This window comes from Nyctibius grandis, chromosome 8 (assembly GCF_013368605.1).
Source record: "Nyctibius grandis isolate bNycGra1 chromosome 8, bNycGra1.pri, whole genome shotgun sequence".
Taxonomy (NCBI): Eukaryota; Metazoa; Chordata; class Aves; order Nyctibiiformes; family Nyctibiidae; genus Nyctibius; species Nyctibius grandis.
In genome coordinates this window covers 16,487,898-16,511,016 of record NC_090665.1, presented here as the reverse complement: position 1 = coordinate 16,511,016, position 23,119 = coordinate 16,487,898, and the positions used below count along the sequence as shown (strand labels likewise).

Genomic DNA, 23,119 nt, shown 5'->3' with positions numbered 1-23,119 from the left:
TATTAAAAAAAATTGTTAATATGTCATTAAGACTCTCTACCTCTTGAGTGCTGGACTGGATATTTTTTTCAGTTTAGAGAAATAGTGAATGCCTTCACTGCACTTCTCATTTATAATAGACTCAACATGGTCTATAAGAACTAATACAGTTTCAACTAAAAACATGTCTAAAGTGAAATAAATAAAGTATTTGCTTCCAACTAAAGTAGTGGGAAGCAGATGAATATAACCTACAACATAAAGACTCAATGAGAAGCAAAGAATACTATTATATATATCAAAATACATTCCAGGTAATGACACAAATGAAGGAAGGGAATTTTAACAACTTCAAAAGATGGTAAGATACTGAAATAGGCTGAGGATAAGGAAGGTTAAGTTTTCTGTGACACTTCAGGGAAAAATATCAACAAAGCACAATGGCACAATTGGCTCCAAGGGACTTTGGTACCTCAGCTACACCTGGAGAGAGCGGTGCGGTAGGAGGAAAATGCTCTGATGAACCGTTAGTAGAGATTCTCTCCCCTCATCTTTCAGAGATGCTGTGCTGACAGCAGCTCCACATCTGGGCTGTGATCCATTGATCTGTTGGTCTCTACACAGATTTCCTACCAGATTTTTCTGCTAGCTGTGCCAGCCATTAGGGATTCATCTTTAAAAGGTATTCTTTCGTGTGTCTGACATGGCCTCTAGAGAAAACTGCTCCCAGGATTAAGCTTCAGAGGCCTACAGAATAGAAAAGGTGTGTCCTATTGGGCTGTTATCCATCCTTTGCTCATGCTCCATACACATCACTCTGAACCCATCCCTCTGAAGAGCCGTTGAGGGCAGTAGTGTTTGTGGGTAGTGTGGAGAGAATCTGCCAGGAAAGGAGACTTTCTGTATGCAGATCTGGTGTTCTGGTTCCAACCGTAGTTCTCTGCTCTTTTCTTCCTTGCTCTCTTTTCTCTTTAGCTGATTTCTTTTCATATCTGTCTTCTTGGAAAAGTTCACTTTGCCACTTCCCACCCACCACCATGTATGTATGAGGGTGCAGATGTAAATGCCTGCACAACAGCTGCCTGTACACAGACATTCTTTTTTTTCTTCTTCATTTCTGTTCCACCCTTTCAGACTTCACTGCTGCTGTAATGTCTTATATTAACAGCAACCACCCCTGTAGCACTGTGTCCCACAAGCCTCTCTCTTACTGATTTCCATGCTGCAGAGAAGAGGAAAGCACAGTAAAAAGTAAATAGAGATATTGGAAGAGTGGAAAGTGCAGTACTGTATCTGTGAAATAGTCCCCTCCTGGTCATGTGGCAGTGATGCCCAAATATCAGACTCGTTATTGGTATTAATAAGTCCATCTGGATCCATTTGGTTTCCTTCCCTTTTAATTTGATTACCAGTCAAAGGCAGCATAGCAGGCTCTGAACTGAAATGAGGCATTTTCATGCAGCATAGACCACTAGTGCATAGCGATAGCTCTCTTACAATTTAAGACATGAAAATATTTATTTTTTCACTTGAGCAGAGACTACTTGCCTACTCATTTTAGCTGACATTGAACTTATTTTGACAAGCTCAGGCTTAATTATACAAGGACTAATCTAATTTTGATTTACAATGTAAAATTATCAGGAATCGTGATTAAACATAGTTGTAAAAGTGAATCCACCGTCCGTAATGTGGTGTTAGAGGAGTGGCAGAAGCAGATGAATGTAATAAATCAAAATGCTACATAATCCACTTACAAGCCTAACTCTTCCACATTTTCTCAAATGTATTAATACTACTCAAAAAGTAGAACTTATGACTTCAGTAGAATTCTTTGCAGAGTAAGGTATACTCCAATGCTGATCGACAACATGCTTGCCTGACTTTAATTGCTTTTTTCAGACTTCAACATTCATGGTGATTATGGTAGCAAAACTCAGTAAAGAAAGTGGTAAATGTTTGGTGCATTCGGTAATGATAAGACGGAAAACAAAACTAACCCCAAATTAGTTGTTTTCTACATCAGAGTGTGTGATGCTGTGGTGAGTGAAACCCAGTTTTCCCCGCAATCGACTAGAACCTGATGCTGTACCAGAACATTGCTGCTGATCTTGTGTAGGCAATAAGCATCTTCCTCCAAACTCAAATCCAGTGCTTTGTTTACTCATATCAGAAATTTCTCTCTTCTGGCAGTCATTGTCTTCTCTGTTTATCACTATATACAGTATGATCAGTTTATAGTAAAGAATGTTATTGGTAACTGAGCACAAATCTTAGTGCATATTAAAAAGTACAATCACACAGAAAATCCACATATCCTCAGTGTTCTGTGAAGTGTGAAGCTGCTGGCGGTGTGAGAGGCAGTCCGTCTTTATTGCTCTACTTGCAGATGATGCTATTTACTTTTTTATAATGTAAAGACATTTTTTTCTACAAAATACAGTGTTTCTTTGAAAACAGTTACAAATTACTTTTCTGAGTATTTTAACATTTACATTTTAGAAGTTTTCAATACTACTATTTTCCAGTTCTCAGCTGCCAGATTGTACTGGAAAGATAATGTGTGAGTGTGAGTTCTCACGTTCAGTTGTTGGCTGCAGGCTACTTTCTGCTCATAGTTCTGTAGAGAATGAAATTTGACTGGAGAAAAAGAGGACAGAAAAGTTGAAGAATAAGATACATTTTAGAAGATATTTAATTCTGAACTTTATCTGATGAAAAATAAAAGCAAAAATGGGGCCCAGAAACTAGATATAACTAATGATATGAAGCTATTTTTCATGCTGTTGTCTAGTTGGCCACCTGCTAGCGTTACTAGTGATCTACATATACATCTTACGGGGCTAACAATTGTAGGTGAGCAGGCAGTCTGAAAGCCAGTTCCTAATGGATGTATGTCATCATCTCTCACTACAATCTAGCTCCTATTAACTGACATTTTCAGTGGCAGCTTTTAGCAGAAGGATTGAATGGATATAGAAATGAACTACTGTGTTGCTCTCTAGAGAGATGGAATTAAACAGGCATAAATGAGGCACCCTGATGTGGAGTACTCCTGATAAGGAAGCTTGAAATGTGGCGCATTGTATTTTACTTGTTATCTGGCTAAATAGATCAGTGTACGTCAAGGCTGTCAATCAAGAAATTTTATCTATAAAAATTTGGAATAGGTTTTTGTATAAAAAGCAAGAAAATTAAGGAAAAAGTGCTGTCTTTCTAATTTTAGAAAATTATTTCATAAATGGTATTGGGAGATCTGTCTTTCTGTCTTTTACCGAACAAATATTCTTAGATTATAAGTGAGTTTTTCTGAACTAGCATCAGAAAGTCAAGTGGAGGTATTTCTAGCTTGTGCAAGTCTAAAAATACAGAATCCAGCTGAGATTTTAACGGTTCAGGGGATGATGCGCAAATGAGAGTAGAACATGGCTCCTTCTTCTGGATTTTTTTTAAATTCTACAATGTTAACCAGAGTTAAAAATCAGTAAAATCTGAATTTGGAAAATAAAGTACTCAAATATCAGGCTGGAATACATATGAAAAGGTCTGTGGAATTGAAGTCTCCTAGTCTCATGTTTCAAAGGACAACCATTCCTGAAGCTAAAGGAATTGCCAAAGACACCATATCTGATTTGAGTATCAGCACTAACACCTTCAAAGTTGGATATTTATTTACGTAAGCATACTGTCAGGTATAGTACAGGTGCCTCTAAAACAACACAACATAAAAGCATGGTATTCCCAAATTGTCATGGAAGTGTAGACAGATGGGGGACAATGGGTTGAAAGGCTGGCTTCCTGGGTGGTAGGTTTCCAAAAAGTTAATTAAAATAGGTCCAGAGCACAATGAAGTTGATGAGGATACGTCCATTTGTTTCAGTAACTTTGAAGAGACTATCTTGAGTTTTAAGATACTGAACGTTGTGATAGATGTGGCTTTTTCTAGTGATAGATGACTATCTTTGTTGTTAAACGTGGACAGGAAAAACAGCAAAATAGCACTTACCTGAAAACATCATCATGTGCTGAAAGTTCCTGGGAATCTTTTGGTTTCGACCCAAATTCAAAAGGAAAGAAAGTGGATATATGTTGCAAGCTCTCGCTACAAAAACTGCTACCTGAAATGTAAAATGTTGAGGAAAATGGCAGAGGAACTACTGACAAAAACAGGGTTAACTTAAACCCAATATTTCTCCAAAGTTATTTTAAAAGTGTAATTAAAATGAGTATGAGATTATCTTCCTTCATATTTCACATGTCAGATCCTTCTGGTTCCAATTTCATTATAAAACTGTGCAGTGGCAGAGACTGCCTTCCCCAGACATCCTGGTTTTATATTCATCATCATATATCCCACTTCAATCACTCTACTTTTACTCATCACATTTGTATCACATGTGACTTCATCTTCAGTCCCTCAGTAAAATGCCCGTCATCAGTTGCAGAGATGGCATAATCCCCTTGCGCAGCAATTTGCAAAGAATAGATGTGCTTTTGGACATGATTACTTTCTTATTTCTTGACAATTCATATTGTCTATATCCAGCACTCTTTGCTTTTATTTTTTCCTTTTTGTTTGGAGATTTTTGGAAAGTTCTTTCTTACTCCTCTGTGGAATGATCACAAAAGTTGCTTTAATTAAAAACATCAGGCTATTTCAGATTCGAAAAAAAAGACAATCAGAACTCCTTATATATGCTTTTAGCAGGTTCTGTCCTCCCCTTGTCTTGTAACTCTTAGGGCTCACTTACAGCACTCTTTGTCTGAGACACACTGTGGACTGTAGAATAGACAAATTACTTGAGTGGCAATGCCTGTATATATCTTATCTGCTGGGCTAAGAGCTGCTTAAAGCTCCTGTGGACTTGGGAGAACATGCATTAGCAGTGGTTGCTTCACATGCCCAGTGCTCAGCCGTCCAGTGCAACCCTGTTGCAGTCTGTTGGCCCTCAGTGAAAGGAAATGCTAGAGCGAGGTCCCTGCAGTGCTCTGCACTACAGCTCCCATCTGGGATGCTGAGTGCTGCTCTCGTGTTCAACTGTCTTCCCATGCCAGGAGTGCAGGACACAGTATTGCACTTGCCTGGCTGTGGCGGTGGGGTGCAATAGGCTCTTGGGGTCCTCTCTGTCATCTAACCCAACCTGTAGCCATTTGGAAATTACATAGAAAAATTGCTGCAAGTAAACAGTATGATCCCAACTTTTAAAGCTATCATCAAAAAGTGATAAACAAAGGGCTGCTGCTCTGAGCCAAAAAAATCAGCGTGAATTGTCAGTGTGACAAGAATCGATACCGCTGTACAAGCCATAGATTTGTTGAGAAACCACGGCAGAATTAAAGATGGACTCTTTTTCTTACCAGTCTCTTAGGCACATGATGATTTAAATAATTCCATGTACCCTAGAGATATCAAATACAAAGAAGGAAAGATTTGAGCAATGCAGAACTGTTTGCTTTTTAAGGACTTAGTAGTTTTGGGGAAGTTCTGCTTATGGCACATATCTGTCTGAAGGCAGGCCTACAGTTTGTGGATCTGCACTGGCTCTGGACAGGAAAAAAGATTTTGTATGCCTGCGTGTGTCCCCACAGGTGTGTCCCAATACACATCCCTATTTCCCACCCCACCTCTAAACCAGTGACAAAAGTTCCCCAGCTGGTTTAAAGCTATTTGCCTTGTAGCAGAGCTGCAAAACAGCAACTGTCAAAAGACCACGTGCTTACATGCATTGAGACAGTTATTGAGATATATGTAACAAAGATGAGTGCCTTTGTATTCAACAAAAAATTGCTTTTTAGTATTTAAGGAACTGATTGGCTTGCTTGTTAACATTTTTTTTCACATGGAGCACACAATCTTTATATATATATATGCACACATGTACATAGATATATACTTTAAAGCAAAGGATACAAATGCACCAAATACGAAAAGAGGATTGAAGATATGATTTTGAAACGTGAATAGTGCAAGTCCCATGTAACAGAAGATGACATTCTCAGCCAAAAAATTCATGAACTCAAACAACTTAAAAGAAAGAGAAAGAACATAATTATGACTCATGCCTGTACATAACTACTGTTTATCCCCAGGTTCCCTTGGAATACAGAACTGTTTAGATGAAAGGAACAGAAATTGCACCTATTTCAAGGGTGGATTTTAAAACTATCTAATTTGCTATATGTGGTGTTTTTTAGCTTTAAAAATCGTAGTTGCTTGCATGTTTTTCTCTGATTTGTGTATGAAAGCTTGACATAGACAAGTGATAATACATAAACATCAAGTAAGTTATACAGGCTTCAATGCAAACTGCAAGGAAGCCGAGGGAATATAACTTCACTCATGTTTACACAGGTGAACCTGGGAAATGGCTCAGATCCTGATTACACAAGTGGCTATGCATAATACAGTTCTGGGTATGGGTACACTACTGCCAAGAGAGAAAAAAAAATTCTTAAATGGACTTTTAAGAACCTCTGCCTTTAAAATATAACATGACTTTTTTTATTGCCATTGAATGTTATTCTGCAGATGAAAACTTTTATTGTTACTGTATGGACATCAGTACCAATTACTCATTTCAAACCAAACTATTTAAGATATCATTTAAACGTATTATAAAATGAGCCTAAAACACATGATTATGGTAGGATTTCTTCTGTGAAAAAACAAGCAAAGCTAAAATATTCATTTGCCTTGAGGGGATGTTCTTGATTGCATTTGCAGCTGATTATATAAAAACCTAATAAAATAAATTTTCATATTTATCCATATCTGGAAAAAAAAATCAAACATTGCTGCCAAATAACTACAGAGGAGAGAAAAAGATCTTTTAGCTTCTGAAGTCCCTTTTGGGCTCAGAAGACTATGCTAACAAATCCTGGCGCAGAATTAGGGCCGAAGTTTGTCAGTCTGTCTACAGCCAGTCATACATCACTATCCGGAATGTTACTATGGTGATATTTTATTCATCCTCAACGGGCTTATGTATTGTTTGTAATGTTTGTGCTTCTAAAAATAAATATCTAATAACAGTCACTAAGATCTAACCAAGGAAAAATGAGAGCTGTCAGAATCATTATTTAAAACAAATTTCAGAGGCAAAATGGCATAAACCCCAGCAATATATGGGAAGATATTTTGGACCCCATGGCAGCACCATCAATTATCCCAAGCACATTCCATAGCCCCCATTTTGTGCTGTACTGCTGGACAACATGAAAACAAACACAAGAAATATTTGCAAGTTAGTAGACTTAAATTATTTAAATTAAAGCTAAACGAGAGAAACCAGTTGTCAAAAAAACTCGAAGTATGAGATCTTGCAGCCCACAGGAATTATTATGATAAATCTTTGCATTTCCATTTTGAGAACAAACATGATTCTTTGTGGGAATGTCATCTGACATATTTTTCTAATGCTTTAAAAAATTATATCAGGAGTGTCATGACAGTATTTACTCTCTCTCTCTTTAAAATACATATATTTGTGTATATATAAAAATCTTTTGAGGGAAGGGTACTGCTGTGAGGAGCCACAACTGCATTCTTTAACTGTTGGGATAAGACGAAGGTGCTTCAGAAGTTTTAAAGCTGAATGATATTTCACTCTTCATTTACAAAATCTCATTCAAGACTTAAAGAAATGTAAAATAGATCTACTATCGATGCATTTTAGAAACACGGTTTCTGAAACTAAAGTTTCTTTGTTGCATTTTCCAAACTTTTTGTTGACACACATTTTTGAAGGAAAACAGATTTTGCTGTAATATTGCTTTTGCTGTATGCTGTTTCTCAATAATCTTCTTAATTCAAGCTTATACTCTTGCCTGAAGTGCTTTCATGACATTATTGCTTTTAAGCTTTCACCCTTTGTCTTCCAGCAATCTGGTCAAGATATGCAGTCTTTATGTATTTCTTTTAAATTCAGTTTAGTGCATCTTTTACATTTCCCTATAACTTTACTGCCTTTTCTGGCTACATGCATTCTGTTTCTTCCTACTTCAGTGTATCTTCAAACCTCCAGAATAATTTCAGTAAGTGATTCTTAAAAAGATGACTCCCTAATTCTTGATGATGTGTTTCCAATCAACATGAACTATAAATACTTCCTTTGCTCACTGGGCCAATGTTTTCTGTGCCACCAGTGCAGGCCTATTAGAATTCTTAGCCTATATTTACAGTGTTTGTAAGACTTCTTAGCCCACATCATCTATGTCAGATACATACAATACTGTAATCTACTGCAGTTCTTGAATCATATTGCTGGACACCAACTGGTTTGTTTGCAAGAGCAAGTACAATCCAAACCCTGTTTTTTTCTGTGAATTTTGGTGCTGAACTGTGCTGGGTTTTTTTTCCTCTCATCTCTAGTTTCTTAGTATTTTGATCTTCCACTATCAGAGTGCTGCCTGCTTGCTAGAAGATTAAATCTGGGCTAGTTTCCTTCCTTTGTATAGCAAAAATCCAGGTGTTATTTTAATAGCTAATTTAGAGCATGCTCCTTCCTATTCCAGGCACAGCCATTATATGGTCTCTTATGAAAGGACTCAGCTCCTTAGAATGGTAAAAGTAGCTCATTGGCTTCATTCAGATTCTTCTGTATTCCCTATATAGTTTGCTCTCTCTTTTTAAAAGTATATCACTCATACGACACATTTATTCACGGAGTGCAGCCTATTCCAATTTCTCATCCTGCGTTAGCAAAAAAAAAAAAAAAAATCAACTGCTTCAGAACTAGTTATTGTTACAAAAGAGGTAATATCTGAATGCCTTTTCCTGGAACACGGTGCTTGCAGATATAACGTAAAACTTATCCGCTGTTCTCCAGACTTCACTTTGATTCTTGCATTCAGCATAGTGTTTTATTTAGTGTTTCTTCAACTTCTGTGTTTTGTTCAATAGTAATACAGAGCCCATGGAGCTACTCCATTAAGCACTTAACTGTCAGTGCTGTGCAGCATAAATCCCATCAGAACAAACCAATTTATTCTACAGAGGTCTTCTGAAAACCATGTTAAGAAACAGCTTCCATAGAAGCATTTTCCCAAGTTGTCATGCCTTTCACACAAATGTTTCTGTCACTATTTTAAAGATGAGATGTCAAGACCTTTTGATGAGAAGCAGAAGGATAGGAGGAATAGGTTTTCATCTGAAATTCATAATTTCCTGGGATGCCCAAGGAGATCCAAGAAGAGTTGCACCATATACATTAGCCTCTGAAAAATATCATTTTTTGTCTGAGTGGACATAAGCCAGGTCCATGCTATGATCTATGGTCTGCTTCAATGCCACTCAAAACTTTCCCTTATTTTGAATATATGCACTTGCAAGTGGGATTACTTGCATGGGGAATAAAAAAGTTAGGATTAGAATCCTAGGTATCAAGTCTTTGGGAGCATTTTGTCTATAACCACAAATTCCCTTCCCTTGCCTCCTGCACAGACAACTAACCTCTTTCTACTCTAAATGAAATTGGCATTAAAGTGCTCATGTGCTGCCATTAGTTTCCTCAAGGCTAACAGAAAATTATATTAAAAACCATTTTAATATACACATAGTAATAAGGCCTTTTTTTTTTGTTTAAAACTAAAAAACCTCCTTTGTAATGTGCCATTTCTACCTCTCCGTGAAGTCTATAAATCTGCTTACAGCTTTAAAGTAAGAGTTGTAATAAATCACCAGTGTCAACACATTGCAGAGTAGAGTATTAATTACAAAAACACCAGTTCAGAACCAATCCGGGCACTTCGTTTAGGCGTTTAGTTCAGTGAGTTACAGAAACTGGTATTTGCTTTGCTTTGGTTCCTTTCTCTGTAAAAAGTGGATATTAAAAAAGATTTATATTAAAAAGTCTATTAAAATCAACATAGTATTTATGTATTTAAAAACACATCATTCACCAAATATGCTTAGGTTTTGTATTGCTCTCAGCCATTGTAAGTACTAAGAGGGATGTGCAAAAAACTGATTTTAAGTTGGGACATTCTTCTGGGAAGTGCTGCTTGCAGTTCAGCTGTCACTGGCAGAGGAAGGAGTCAATCCAGGTTATCTGCACCTTAAGCCTTGCTGTAACCACTTAATTTATCTTATACCAATGTTTTATTTTAACTCAAGTGAAAAATTTTATATGATATAAAAACTCTATTAGTTTTATCTTTTGAGCGAGATAAGGAAAACATGTTCTTTTTGCTTCTCCTTCCTTCCCTCCACCCCCACAGTTAAGCTCAAGCCAATTAGAGAAACAGTCTATGCCAAAATGGGTTTTGCAACTTGATCCATTTTATAGAACTACTTAAATTTTCAACGAGTGTTAGAGAGATTATCTAGATAAGTAATTAGTGCACCTGGAAGATGGGACATACTAAGTCCCAATCTCAGCTGCAATAAAAATAGAATTCTTTAAAGGAGCATCAAGAGGAGAAAATGAAGATATTCTATGCCACAGTCCCCTTGTGGTTGGGGAGATGGAAAATGTAAGATTTCTCAAATCCTAATATTTTAAACAGCGTTTTTCATCTCAAGGGAATAATGTTGGTATGAGAGTACTGGGTAAGAGCAGAATTACAAACAGCATTCTTTCATGTCAAGGGAATAACATTAGTACAAGGGTATTGGGTAAAAGCTGAATTACATCCACAACTTATTTCCAGAAAAATTCAGTGAATTTTACTCACTGATGGCAGTATTACATTCTTTCACTTGATGTAATACCTGCTGAAGGAATGTCATCCACCTCTTGCAGGTACCTGCAAGCCTTCTCTAGTTGCATTGATTTTGCTAGCAACATGGAGGAATGCCGCCTGTCTAGGGGTGACATCTTACAGGGATATATTCTTGCATGATATCAAAATAGGGAGAGTTTCAATAGTCCAGCAGCCAGGAAGCTAGGATGTAAAATTGATTATACTTTTAAAGCGAGATTTGAAGGTGACAGAGAGCTATTAAAATCCCAAGCAGTCAAGGTTAAGTGATGGTTATAAAATTTCTTATATTTGAATAATACTATTTAATTAGAACACAGCTATCAAAAATGTCCCATGAAGTCAAGGATATCAATAAATTAATAGTTGATGAAAATTGCTTTTCCCTAGCTATTCTGAATTAAAATGTAGGGAGAATTCAGACTATCATAATTTTTTTGAGATTGTAGAAGCCTTTATTACAGTCTAATTGCTTTATTTAACAATTCTCCTTTGATTAGAGGTTTCAAAATCAGAAAATTAAGGTTTAAATTTGAACCTCTTGCCTGAAATCCTTTATACAGGTATAATAAATCTTCACAGCATAGTGATATAATGCTCATTTCTAGAATAACATGCTTAGATGAAAGAATCAGCAAAAGTAACTCAAATTCATGACACAATATAAACTTGTTTATGGTGCTAATTTTGATATGCAAGCATATTTGACTGTAAAATTACAAACACAGTAGCAGAGAGAGATTCTTACAAAATCTTTTATGTCCTAGGGCAAAATTCTGGCCTTTTTTATCAGTAGGCTTTGGTACTGAATTCAATGAATTTCACCCCAACAGATTTGTGGAAGGCACACAATAACTTTCTATTTCCCCATAGAGCTGGGACGTTTAAAAGATTCCTAAGGCCTGAGGAAGAACTGGGAAAGTAAAAGGAAAAAGAAATAAAGAAAATAGCAGCACCAAGGGAGAGGAAAAGCCAGCAATATTTTGCATTTACACAGTGTGGATTATTCTTTCTGGCATAATCTACAAACCGCCACCAAAGTTCAGCTTGGGAGAAGCTGGATAAGCTGCTGGCACAGAATAAGATACTTCTGACTAGAACAGTAAAACAAAAAATGTTGGCCCCAGACATCAAGGCAAATCCTTTCCTTTATTAAAAATGCCATAGGTCTTGAAGGGCTTTGCTGGACAAAAGTTTAAACCAAAAATATTGGAAATTAGGGAGCTAAATTAGAATCTTTTTCTTTGTTCTAAAGTACTTGGAGCAATGAAAATTAGAGGGAGAATGACTTAAAATGTAAAACATTCAGAACTTCTAAAAAGGTTTGACCTTAGGGGTGAATGGAAGCTTAGTTTGGTTTGTATTTACAATGACTCTGTCAACATCATTAATTACAGGATTCAAATTGACCCTCAGAAAGAACTTTGTTATTTGATTTTATCAATTAATTGACAAGTAAGTGACTGTCATGGTTTAACCCAGCAGGCAGCTAAACACCACACTGCCGTTCTCTCACTCCCCACCAGTGGGATGGGAGAGAGAACTGGAAAAAAGGTAAAACTCCTGGGTTGAAATAAAGACAGTTTAATAGGACAGAAAAGAAGGAGAAATAATAATAATGATAAAAGAACATACAAAACAAGTGACGCACAGTGCAATTGCTCACCACCCGCTGACCAATGCCCAGCCAGTCCCCGAGCAGCCGCTGCCGCCCCGCAGCCAACTCCCCCCAGTTTTATTGTTCAGCACCGTGTCATATGGCGTGGAATAGCCCTTTGGGCAGCTGGGGTCAGCTGGCCTGGCCATGCCCCCTCCTAAACTTCTTGTGCACCCCCACCCTCCTCGCTGGCAGGGCAGTTAGGAGAAACTGAAAAGTCCTTGACTTGTGTAAGCACTGCTCAGCAACAACTGAAACATCCCTGTGTTACCAACATTATTCTCATCCTAAATCCAAAACACAGCACTATACCAGCTACTAGGGAGAAAATTAACTCTATCCCAGCCAAAACCATGACAGTGACTCTGTTCAAAATCTGAGACTCAGTATACTCCTTTCATACATGTGTAAGGCACGGAGAGCAGTAGAAACTTTGTGGTAGTATAGCCACATTCAGAGCCTCATGAGAATTTATATGTTGCTTTCAATAGACTTTGGGTCTAGCTGTAGAAAAATTAATTATTCTATCATTAGTCTTGCTAAGTTGCCTAGGAAAGGGGGTTTCTGCAAACTTTGTTGGTTTTTTTCAAACATGGATTATTTGTAAGAGAGGAAACCTTTTTTAGATCACTATCTCCCTTTTCTGCAGCACAACAAACTTTTGCTATTATACATCAGGCATTAAACTGTACCTAAAAATAACCCAGGAATGGCACCTTAATGGAAGGTATCGCCAAAACAGAGAGGATGATGCTGTTGCTCCTACAGCTTGTCATCTAAGTTATTATTTTGTTCACAAACTAGAAACAACCATTTTCAAAGTGCTTATTTATCTTAAATTCCTGAACTGAGATGTTGCAGGTACAAAGGAAGGAGGAATCATCAGTGCTCTGATGTATCAAGATAATGTGCTCAGGGATTACCGCAGTTAAAGCTCTCTACGTTTACCTTAGCAGTACTGTATTATTCTGTAAGTGTTGAAGGGTTCTGCTCAAGAAGGGGCATAACAGATTGTAGCTGGAAAGTTGTTTAAAGGGATATAAAGAACATTTGACTGGTCACCAATTAATGATGGTACCAGAATCACTGTGTTTTGGAATTTGGAAATTTTTCGGAATATTGATGGCTGTTCCTTTTGCTGATAGAGGATAATTATGGTAATGGAAAATGAAGAGGCTATGAACAGCCTGTGCTGTCTAGGATTAAGCTATTATTCTTATAAAGCTGAAATCAGAGAATAAACTATACATAGAAAAAATTTTAAAAAGCTGTAAAATAATAATAACATCAATAAAAATGAACCCTAAGTTTATGACCTATTCTGAACAACTTGAAAGACACTTTCTTGGAAGGCATCTTTCTGGGGCAGTAAATCACCAGCCAGGTGGAAGGAGGGGACACTATGCACTGACAGTTAAGAGCTATATTGAACAGTGGTTAAAAAATTAAGCAAAGAAAGAAACAATTTGTGGTTTTGCCAAAGCCAATTTCAGCTAACAGAGGAGACTTAGACACTTTAAAACATGACTGTTCTCCTTCTGGTCAAAGAAAAATAGTAATGTTATCAACGTAATCTAGTTGTCTTTAAAATTGCAATGAACTAATAAATCCTTTGCGTTTCTGCGTTTATATTAGAATTAGAGGAACTACTGCTGATTTTTCAAAAGTGAAACATAAAATCAATCTCATCTTTCTCTTTTCACTCCTCAAGTGTTTTTTTCTGTAACTTGCCATTGCAGTCCTAACCTTAAGCGATCAGTTCAATTTCTAAGGAAGACAAATGCAATTTGTTCCATTTCAATTTGCTGAGAGGAAATATTCTCTAATATTAATTTTTTAAGTGAGTTCATAAAACCATTTTTCTTACTTGCCAGGTTTTGGGTGTTGGAAAGAAATTCAGTTAGTCTTTGACATATTAGGAACCTAGTGACCAATATGAGGGCCTTTAACCTATCAGGAAGTAAAAAAGCAAAGGATTCTTATGATGTCTGTCATGTCTTTTCTTCATGCTTTCCAGCAAGAACGAAGACTGGAAAAAATCGTCTGATGCTCATGACTGCAAGATTTTAATTTTACTGCAAATCCAACATACTACAGGACAAATGCTTGCTCTCTTTGCATCTGTTCTATAGAAATTATATTGCGGTTTCTATCTACCCATAGTGATGCTTCCCTTTACAGTCTGTAAAACTACTGTGGAAAAATGCTGTAGAACTGTAAATCAGGAAAGACTACCTTAATCCAGAAAACAGTAGCAGTATTTGCATGTGTTTTTCTGATGACATGCTGTTTTGTTTCTGTTCAGTGCCTGTTCTAAGATAAAAGAGTGTTTACTAAATAACTTCACTACTTTCTGTGCCACGGCTATTTGTTCAGGGTTTTTCCATGTACATACTGTTTTGTTATAAGTCTGTTTGTAGAGGCTGGAAGGGAATGGATGCAAGACCTTACCTCTTTCTAACCTAGGGAGAGCACGCTCCCTCTATTCTTGCTCTAACTGCTGTTGAATAGCATAAGATCCTGATGATATTAAGCTCCCTTTACTTATTCTTAAAGACCTGTAATTGATAAGCCAACTTTTAACTGCATTACCTTGATAGAATGCTACCCTGTAGTTATGTTCGGCAGCATTACTTGCAATTACTTTACAGATTCTAGTACTAGTTTCTGAAGCAGGATACTGGATTAGTTGATCTGCTCTTATATGGCAAAGTTTAGGGTGGGAATTTTAAAAATTTAATTTCTACAATCATCCTTAAACAGCTTCTCTCCCTCTTGATGTAGGCTGCTATTCAAGAATCGATGATTTATTGGACAAAAAGACTGAGAAATGTGAATAGCAACTACGTTTTTGTGTGTCACATTTTTTTCATTAAGTATTGGAGTACATGACTTTTCTTATCTAACAGTCCTCTATGCTGAAAGATGTAATGTAGAGCACACTGTAAGGAGATGAGATAAATGAGACATAGAATGTGAGGGGGATTTCATTGAACATTAAGTGTGAAAGGTCCAGTTTCTTAAATACAGAAAATGTCAGATACTTGCTGGTGATGTACTGTTTGAAAACAGGACAAAGGACCATCTTGTGGCTAAAGCACAAGCAAGCTGTCATCAAATACAAGTTAGCTTCAAAGTGGCTGCAGCCTTGGTACTTCCACTGTGAGTAAATAATTGCCTGTGGTGAAGGGCTTTCTAACACCCTGCACAAATACATCAAAAAATTGCAGATGAAAGATAACTGGAGAAAATGAACCTAAAATTAAAGTGATGAAATTATCAGCACTGTTTATATGAGCATTTTGCATATCACAGAGTGTATATGTGAGCATGTATGTATGTGTCTGCATACACCAATAGTATGTGTGAAAGTCAATGGAGGTGAATATGTAGTATTAAGCACAAACAGGGAGGAAAAGATTAATAATGTCAAAGCTACAAGAGGTACAGCAGTTGGATGTTGTTAGAGTGCAAAGAATGAAAGGTGAAATCTTGCCCCCAAAGTAAGTGTACACAAACCGAAAATGAGCCCGTGGTTATTTGAATTTAAATGATAGTTTCATAATTAATTTCAATGAGGCAGGTTTGTATCTGGCTACACTGTGACTCTGGTTGAAATCAATAGAAGAGAAGCTGTTGGAGAAACTACTGGTAGTCTCCTTGGTGTGATGTTTTACTAATCACATAACTGAAATCAGCCAAAAGAAAAAGATGCACAGTAAACCAAGCAGAAATTAAAAAACCTAAACTAAGATACACTTTCAACTGTACTTAAATCTGAGAGCTCAGGATACTCTCTATTTTACATAAAATCTGTAGTGAAAAGATACAATTAGTCATTCTTTAATGCACCTTAAAAAGAGCTCCTGATAAGAATCTGCAGGAAACCAGAAGGTGGGTGGGCTAGGGAAGTATCATCTGGCACCTCATACAGAGAGGAAAAAAGCATTAGTCATGACATGAACGCGTGCTTCTGCAGATGCTGAACGTCTGTTTGGAATTCTCAAACACTCAGAACTCTTCTCAAGTTCACTGGAGGCAAGGGTTCATCAACACCCCATTGAATTAGTGTGACTGAAGCAGAAGTAAAAGTCAAAAGCTTAAATAGATGCTCAAACTTGCATGCTATTTTTATTATTTTAGGTGAATGAAAATAGAGAGGTACCAAAATGTGTGGAAAGACATAGCACTTATTTGAATCCTAGTCATGATTTAGACATTTAAGCTGAAAGATTTTGACAAAGGGCTTTTTATAGCCCTTAATTATTTCCACAGACAGGACCATGAGAAAAAGACGAGCTATAGTCAGCTGTTTAGTATTTCTTGCACTGTGCTACCATTTTGTACAAATGTCTCTTTCGAAGGTAGAAAATCCACTAATAGTGTAATGGAAACACAGCTGTACAGTCACTAAAAAGATGGGATGCTGGCAAGTGCTTTAGACTATTATAGTGCCTTATTTACATGTATTTATTTTTTTCTTGCAGCTTAATGTGTGAGAATTTTAGTGTTAGCTACATATTTCTAAAAAGTTTTGACCAAGGCTTCTATGCAGTTTTTTAGCTGATATGGAGCTTTGCAGATGATATCCCTAGAAAGAGAATTCCAGGGATCAGCAGTCATGCAAGAATCATATACGTTAGAAAGGAGAGATACATAAAACATATTTCAGATTGCAAGAATGGATCTTTGTCAATAGTAGTTTGGTAATGTCCGAAATCCCACAACAGCTCAGATTCCTTAAGGCCTCCCATTGCCGCAAGGTTCTCTGGCAGGACAAAAGCATTGCGGTTTGCAGGGGAAGCAGAGGCCTCAAAGCATCAGTAACGCTGCTAGCTCCCAAGGCACACAGACTGCTCCTGGTGAGGTCAGTGCACGTTTGTGACAAAGTGGTTGATGCTCTATAGAGATCACAATGTCACTTATTTAACCATGCAAGAAATTGCTGCCTTAATTTCTTTACCAAACGCAATGTCCTCACAGTAAGAGCAATTATGAACACACTGACACATACTCATGCAACTGTAAGGCAACACAGGCTTATAACAAAGGAACCTATTAATAATGCCCTCAACACTAAAAACTATGTAGATGTATGTGCTTAATGATTTTACTGCATTCAATTTAGCAGTATAATGTACTATGCATAGAAATACAAAACAGATGATGTTTTCTAGAGGTTTGTTTCATAATTGGAGAAGTTATTGATAAATCTTGTACTAAAATCACCTAACACAATAATGTGAGGTGTCAGTGTTTCAAAGTTAGAGAAAATTATTACCATTAGGACACAACTATATTTTAAGAAAGAATCTGAGTGTTTTTACTTATATTATCATTATATTTGGAACCTCTTCATTTAGAGCATAAGCCAAAACTCATTAAAGTCAAAGGGCTTTGGTTCATGACATAAAACTCTATTAAATTAGTTTACCTGTAAAAAAATGAAGAAAGGCTTAAATGAAGAATCCTACCTTTATTTTTTATCTCTGTCAGAAATTCTCAGATGAGAGTTGTGACTGACTGTATGTTTAAGGGAAGGTTGTAATTGTCAGCTTTCATAAAACGTGACACTGAATAAGATGCAATTTAAACTAAAGGTAACCATATATACTCGAAGTATGTGGTGTTAAACTGCACTCTGCTCTGTTTCAGCACTACGTGTTGATGATGCAAGAATATGTTCATAGCCCAGGATTAGACTGATTTTGGTTTGCTTTTTCTCCCTATGCGTTCCATCGTTGCAGTGATCAGGAGAGTGGCAATAATTGGGATGGGGCTGGATTTAACAGCCTACATACTTAGAGAAAATTCTCGTCACAAAACTAGATGTGCTTTACAGAGGTGGGGTACAAGGCTGGATCTTTGCACGGACACAGACTTAAAAACTAGGGACAAGTGCTAGCTACCCACAATAGGGAGAAATGTTTCCGAGGTCGCTCCTCAAATATCTGTGAGGAGATAGAGAGGGACACAATAACAGATGTGTGCAAAGTAAAATTACATGATCTGCTTAGTTATATAAACCAGCTTTTTGATTCTGCAGTAGCTTACATAGCTCCGTACAGTTTGACTCCACTGCACAGATGAAGACATATGAGAGTCTCATTTGTAATTCAGGGCACCTTTCAAAGAAACTACAGCATGTGTCTCAGTTTGGAATTCCATTACATATTTCTCCATATGCCAATGAGATTTTGGCCTATAGGTTTTAATTCCAGTTGGTATATGTTAGCTAACTGCTGGCATCTGCTACTGTGCTGTAAAGAGTAAACTATAACCTTAACAATCAAAGACCTTTATTAATATTTAAATAAAATGTTTAATGTTTAAACAGATTGTAAAAACTTTAATGAAGCCATTTGGAAACTAGTTTGCATATGGCATTATGCTCCTTAGCCTACCAGCATCAAAAATGACATCATTTTTCAACAAGACGAGCTTCTCTGTAGAAATACTGCTTTCACTATAGTTCTGGGTTTCTTCAGGGTATGAATTACATTTGAGCATGTGTTCTTTCTAGTTGTTGTGCTTAAGTAAAATGAAGGGAAGTTGTTTTTCCTTTGTTTCTCAAGAGACCTCTTTTTCATAGGTCCAAAATACTCTTTTTAGTCCTTGGTGGGGTGCATGTGTAAGATACTGGAATATGGTATTCCTTACAAAATGCTGATGACAAAGGGACACATGCTTGATGGGAAATGAGTAAATCTGCACATTCTCAGTTAAGGAATCACTAAAGCAGATATGCAAAAACAGGAAAAATGGAGATTGAAGTATAGAACTGAATATTCTAACGAGATTCCTGTATGTAGACACACAATATTTTCAGCATTATGGATAGGATAGAAGCTATTTTTTATATAAATCATAAATTATGCAGCTGATTACTGATATACCATAGTTATAAAGTCTACTGTTATCAGTTTACTTGTAGCAATGTTTCCTAGCTGTTTACCATCCATTGTGTAGCTCACAGCTAAAAGAGAGGAAACAATTACAGCATTTCCACATAAATTTTAAGGGAAGCCACATGTAAAGAGACTGCAGATTAACATTCTTTGAGCATGGTTAAGTAATCAGGAACATCAGTAAGATAATGAGGGATTTTGTTAAGAAATTCAGATTGAAAGACATGGTAGTTTAATTCTTTTTGCAGAAATCAAGATTTTCTTGTGGTGTTATGATTCTTCTTGCTAAACCCATACAGTAAGCAGCTTTAGCTTTCTTTATAGCATTATACTATTCTACAGGGTTCCATAAGATCTTATGGTACATCTGGTCAAACAATGCATCTGGCACATTTCCAATCTTCAGCTTTTTCTGCTAAACACAGAAAATAGCTGTGTAGAGAACTGGAATTCATTGTATGCTTCCTGTCAATTGCAATCCATTTTAAAGGTAATAATTATTACGAGCGCTACGCATGTGGTGCATATTCAATTAGAGATAAGAAGGCAATTTGTAAACGAAGGCAGCCTGTTTGTAACAGACCCAGTGTCTCTGTAGAGATGCATTGAGTTAGCAAGCTACGACGGTCCAGCTCAGGAATACATGGCTTGGCCAGCACGCCTGGGACGCAGCTGCAGCTCTTCACTGCCTCAGGAGGGAAAACTGGAAGTTATAAGGGAAAGTGCGGGACAAGAATGAGGGGTTGGTTCTCTTCAGGGTGCTTAGGCTAGAGCTGTAGTGATGGCTAATATCTAGAGACATGTGAGCTTTTGGACTTTTAGAAGAGTCTAAAACTGTGACTTCCGTCATTTTCAACATAAATTAGGTGTCTTAAAGTTAGCAGAAATTTCCACCTACAGTTTCAGGTATCTACTCTTAACAGCTGTATGCTGAATGCAGCATAAGCCATTATTTTGCTTTTTTTAACTCTGTGCTTACAACCTTTTTATGACTGTATTATTTTCTTCTCTTACAAAGAAAAAGAACAGGGGCATTTGTATGTCCTCCCTGATTGTTTTGAACAGCTGCAAAACAAAGATTTTGCTATAGGCCTTTTCTCAAAAAAAAAAAATCCAGGTGAAATATAAGAAAACAAGAGCGAGATTTTACGCTAATGTAACCTGTTTCCAAAGTGTTTACTTTAAGCAAAACTGGCTAGAACAAGGGCAAAACTATACGAATACTATCCCAATATGAATAAATCTTCCTGAATGCCATTTTATTTTCTTATTCTTGTTATGAGAAGCAGTTGCGTCTTCAGAAGTTTCTTCTGACCACTGTAAGTTGGTCACCTGGACTCTTTCCTGAGCTGCACTGCCTGAAGCCCCAGTCTTCATCACTTTTGAGTCTGAACCTGCAGAGGTTCAAGGAGGTTGGAAATTAGGGGGTTTTTTATTTAGCTGCAGAAAGGGAACCATGAGACAGAAATAGACAGTGCCCATCAGAGCTAACATTTATGCTCAGTCTCCACTTAAATGGAAGAAAGTACTGCATGCATGCAACCTGTTTAATGCTAACTAGGGATTTGGACTTCATTGGATCCTTTAGGCAAGGACCTCTCATATACTTTTTGAAGAGTGCCAGACCTCAGTGCCATGTGTTAGTTAAAAAGAATTTCCAGTTTACCCTCAGAGTATTAGCCATCAAATGCGTTACCTTATATCAGACAGCCAGTGGTGCTATATGCCTCAGAAGATAATGAAAAAACATTCTAGTATGAAATTTTCCTGTAGGCACTGTGATTGTGGTGTGCTGGGAAAACGGATTCCTCCTGCACAGCTCATATACAAAGACTGATTAGAATCTGGTACTGGTGGTAATTTTGTTTGAAAGATAAGTTTCTTTTCTCTCAGTCTTTCTTTCTGCCAATCATTTATGTGGAAACACCTGACCTCTTGCAGTGCCTTAAAGGTAATTTTCTCCTAAGTAGCGTTTCTGAACAAATCACAACAGCAGCTGCCAATTAGGCTGTTCATTTCAAAAGGATGAGAATTATGTTTTGTGGTGGTTTGCTAATTATCGAGGACATTTTGCTGTAAGTAGGGTTTTCCTCAGTCTAGAAATGCTCTCGAGTTTTTTAAAAGTCAGGAAACTGAATTGTAGGAGCCATTATATCCTGACATACGTGTGGCCTTTTCTTCCTAGAAGTGTAAACTAATTATCTATAAACAATCCAATGTCTGATAACAGAAAATAGCAGGCATTAACCAGAGATAACTCAATATAGGCTGTGTGCTTTAGAGGTAAGCAGAGCTCTAATTGTTTGGCCTCTTAAACACTCAGACAAATAGCAGGACCAAAGCCACAGGGCACACGCACGTCCTGTGTGACTGTGGAGGGTTTAAGTTAAGGGCGCTAAACCCATTTCTGTTTGCGCTGTTGCTCTCTCTGATTTTAGAGGGCTGCTTCTCCCAAATACAATACGGGTGCTAGGTATCTGGAGTGGGACCGCTCGCAAGCAGCAGACTGACGCAGTTTTGGCACTAGTAGTACATTGCCATCTCTACTCAGCCACTCCCCTTCTCTCACAAAGATAAAAACAGCAGCTGCACTTCCCGGCATGTGCTTTTAACAACAAACTCAGGACAAAGCATTCTGCTATGGGAGCAGGATTTGCAGTGCATTATTCCTTTTCTCACAAAAAGATAGCTGACGGAAGAATCCTACAAGATAGTCATTGTATTTTGTATCTAGAGAAACGAGATCTGTTCTTTCAATTCTGAGCGTAGGTCTGCTTGTAACTTGTTTGTAAGGTAGTTAGGGCTGCAGAAAAGCAGTAGAATGGCTAGATCACAGGGATGGTGCTTCATTTGGATATAGTGAGCCAAAAACTGACTTGGGCCGCCTCTTTACCTTTAGTCCTACAATCATCTTTTTACTAAACATTGTCTGATTGCTGTTCAGGAACCACTCCTTTGATTGATTGATTTCCACCCCCCTCCCAGCCCCCCCCCGCCCCCCTTTCAGTAGACTTGGACATCTCCATTGCCATACTTTACTTTTTAAGTTATACTCTCCTGTTTTGATTTACTTCAGAAGTGAGTCTACAATTATGGCTGGAACAGCATCATGTCTGAAGTCTGTATTGAGGCAATTCGATGACATATCAGGGTCAAGAGACTATAATGATTTGATTTACAGTTTTTGAGGAATTAAAATATATTTCATGACTGTTTTGTCAGCCTGTTTCAATCAATATGATTAATTAGCATTAAATTAATATGCTTATAAACACAACCCTTTTACACCAAACTCAATTTATGAGCCAGCAATCGGCTGATTGATCCCTAGCCAGTTTCCCTGTTGGAAAATGTATAGCTGCATCATAAATGAGCTAAGCAAGTTTTGAAAACTTAATGTATTTTCAAGAGATTTCCAGGAGATATTAGCTGCTCCTCTGCAAAGTGATGACTTTTAACAGTCAGAGATAATCATGTCTGCTTTATAATGCGGAGATAAAAATTTGAAGCAACCAGTGCTATGTCCATCAGTGAGCAAAGCCCAAAGACCAGTCTGAACTTTCAGTTCTTCAGTGTAAGTTAATTTGCTCAAGCAGTCCTAGTAAGACTATATGCTTTAGTAAAGTTACTCAGAAGTTATGCAGCACTGAGTTCTCTTGTTTTACCTTTACCCTGCTCTCAAGCTTGTGTAAAACCTTGGAGGTGAATGGCTGCTGAAATCTTAATGCGGCATCTTGTGCATACTGCATGCCCAGTGCAGCTGAACAATCAGGCCAGAAGCTTTTGTCTGTAAGGCAGGCGTTCCCTAATGGGTTTGCTATCGGTATCAGCAAAAAGTGTGAGTAACTGTTTAACTAGCAATGTGGTTAGAAAG

The 23,119-nt window shown here is 37.3% G+C and overlaps 1 protein-coding gene across 1 annotated transcript in view; it reads right to left on the bottom strand.

Annotated features, from left to right (window-relative positions):
* The window catches only part of SLC9A9 (solute carrier family 9 member A9), a 210,455-nt gene that overhangs the window by 89,650 nt on the left and 97,686 nt on the right, over positions 1–23,119 (bottom strand). Inside the window, exons 10-11 of the mRNA XM_068406383.1 lie at positions 5,891–6,004; positions 3,986–4,097 (exon numbers count right to left, since the gene is read on the bottom strand). Of these exons, the coding sequence (XP_068262484.1) occupies positions 3,986–4,097; positions 5,891–6,004 (226 nt within the window). The remainder of the gene's footprint in view (positions 1–3,985; positions 4,098–5,890; positions 6,005–23,119) is intronic.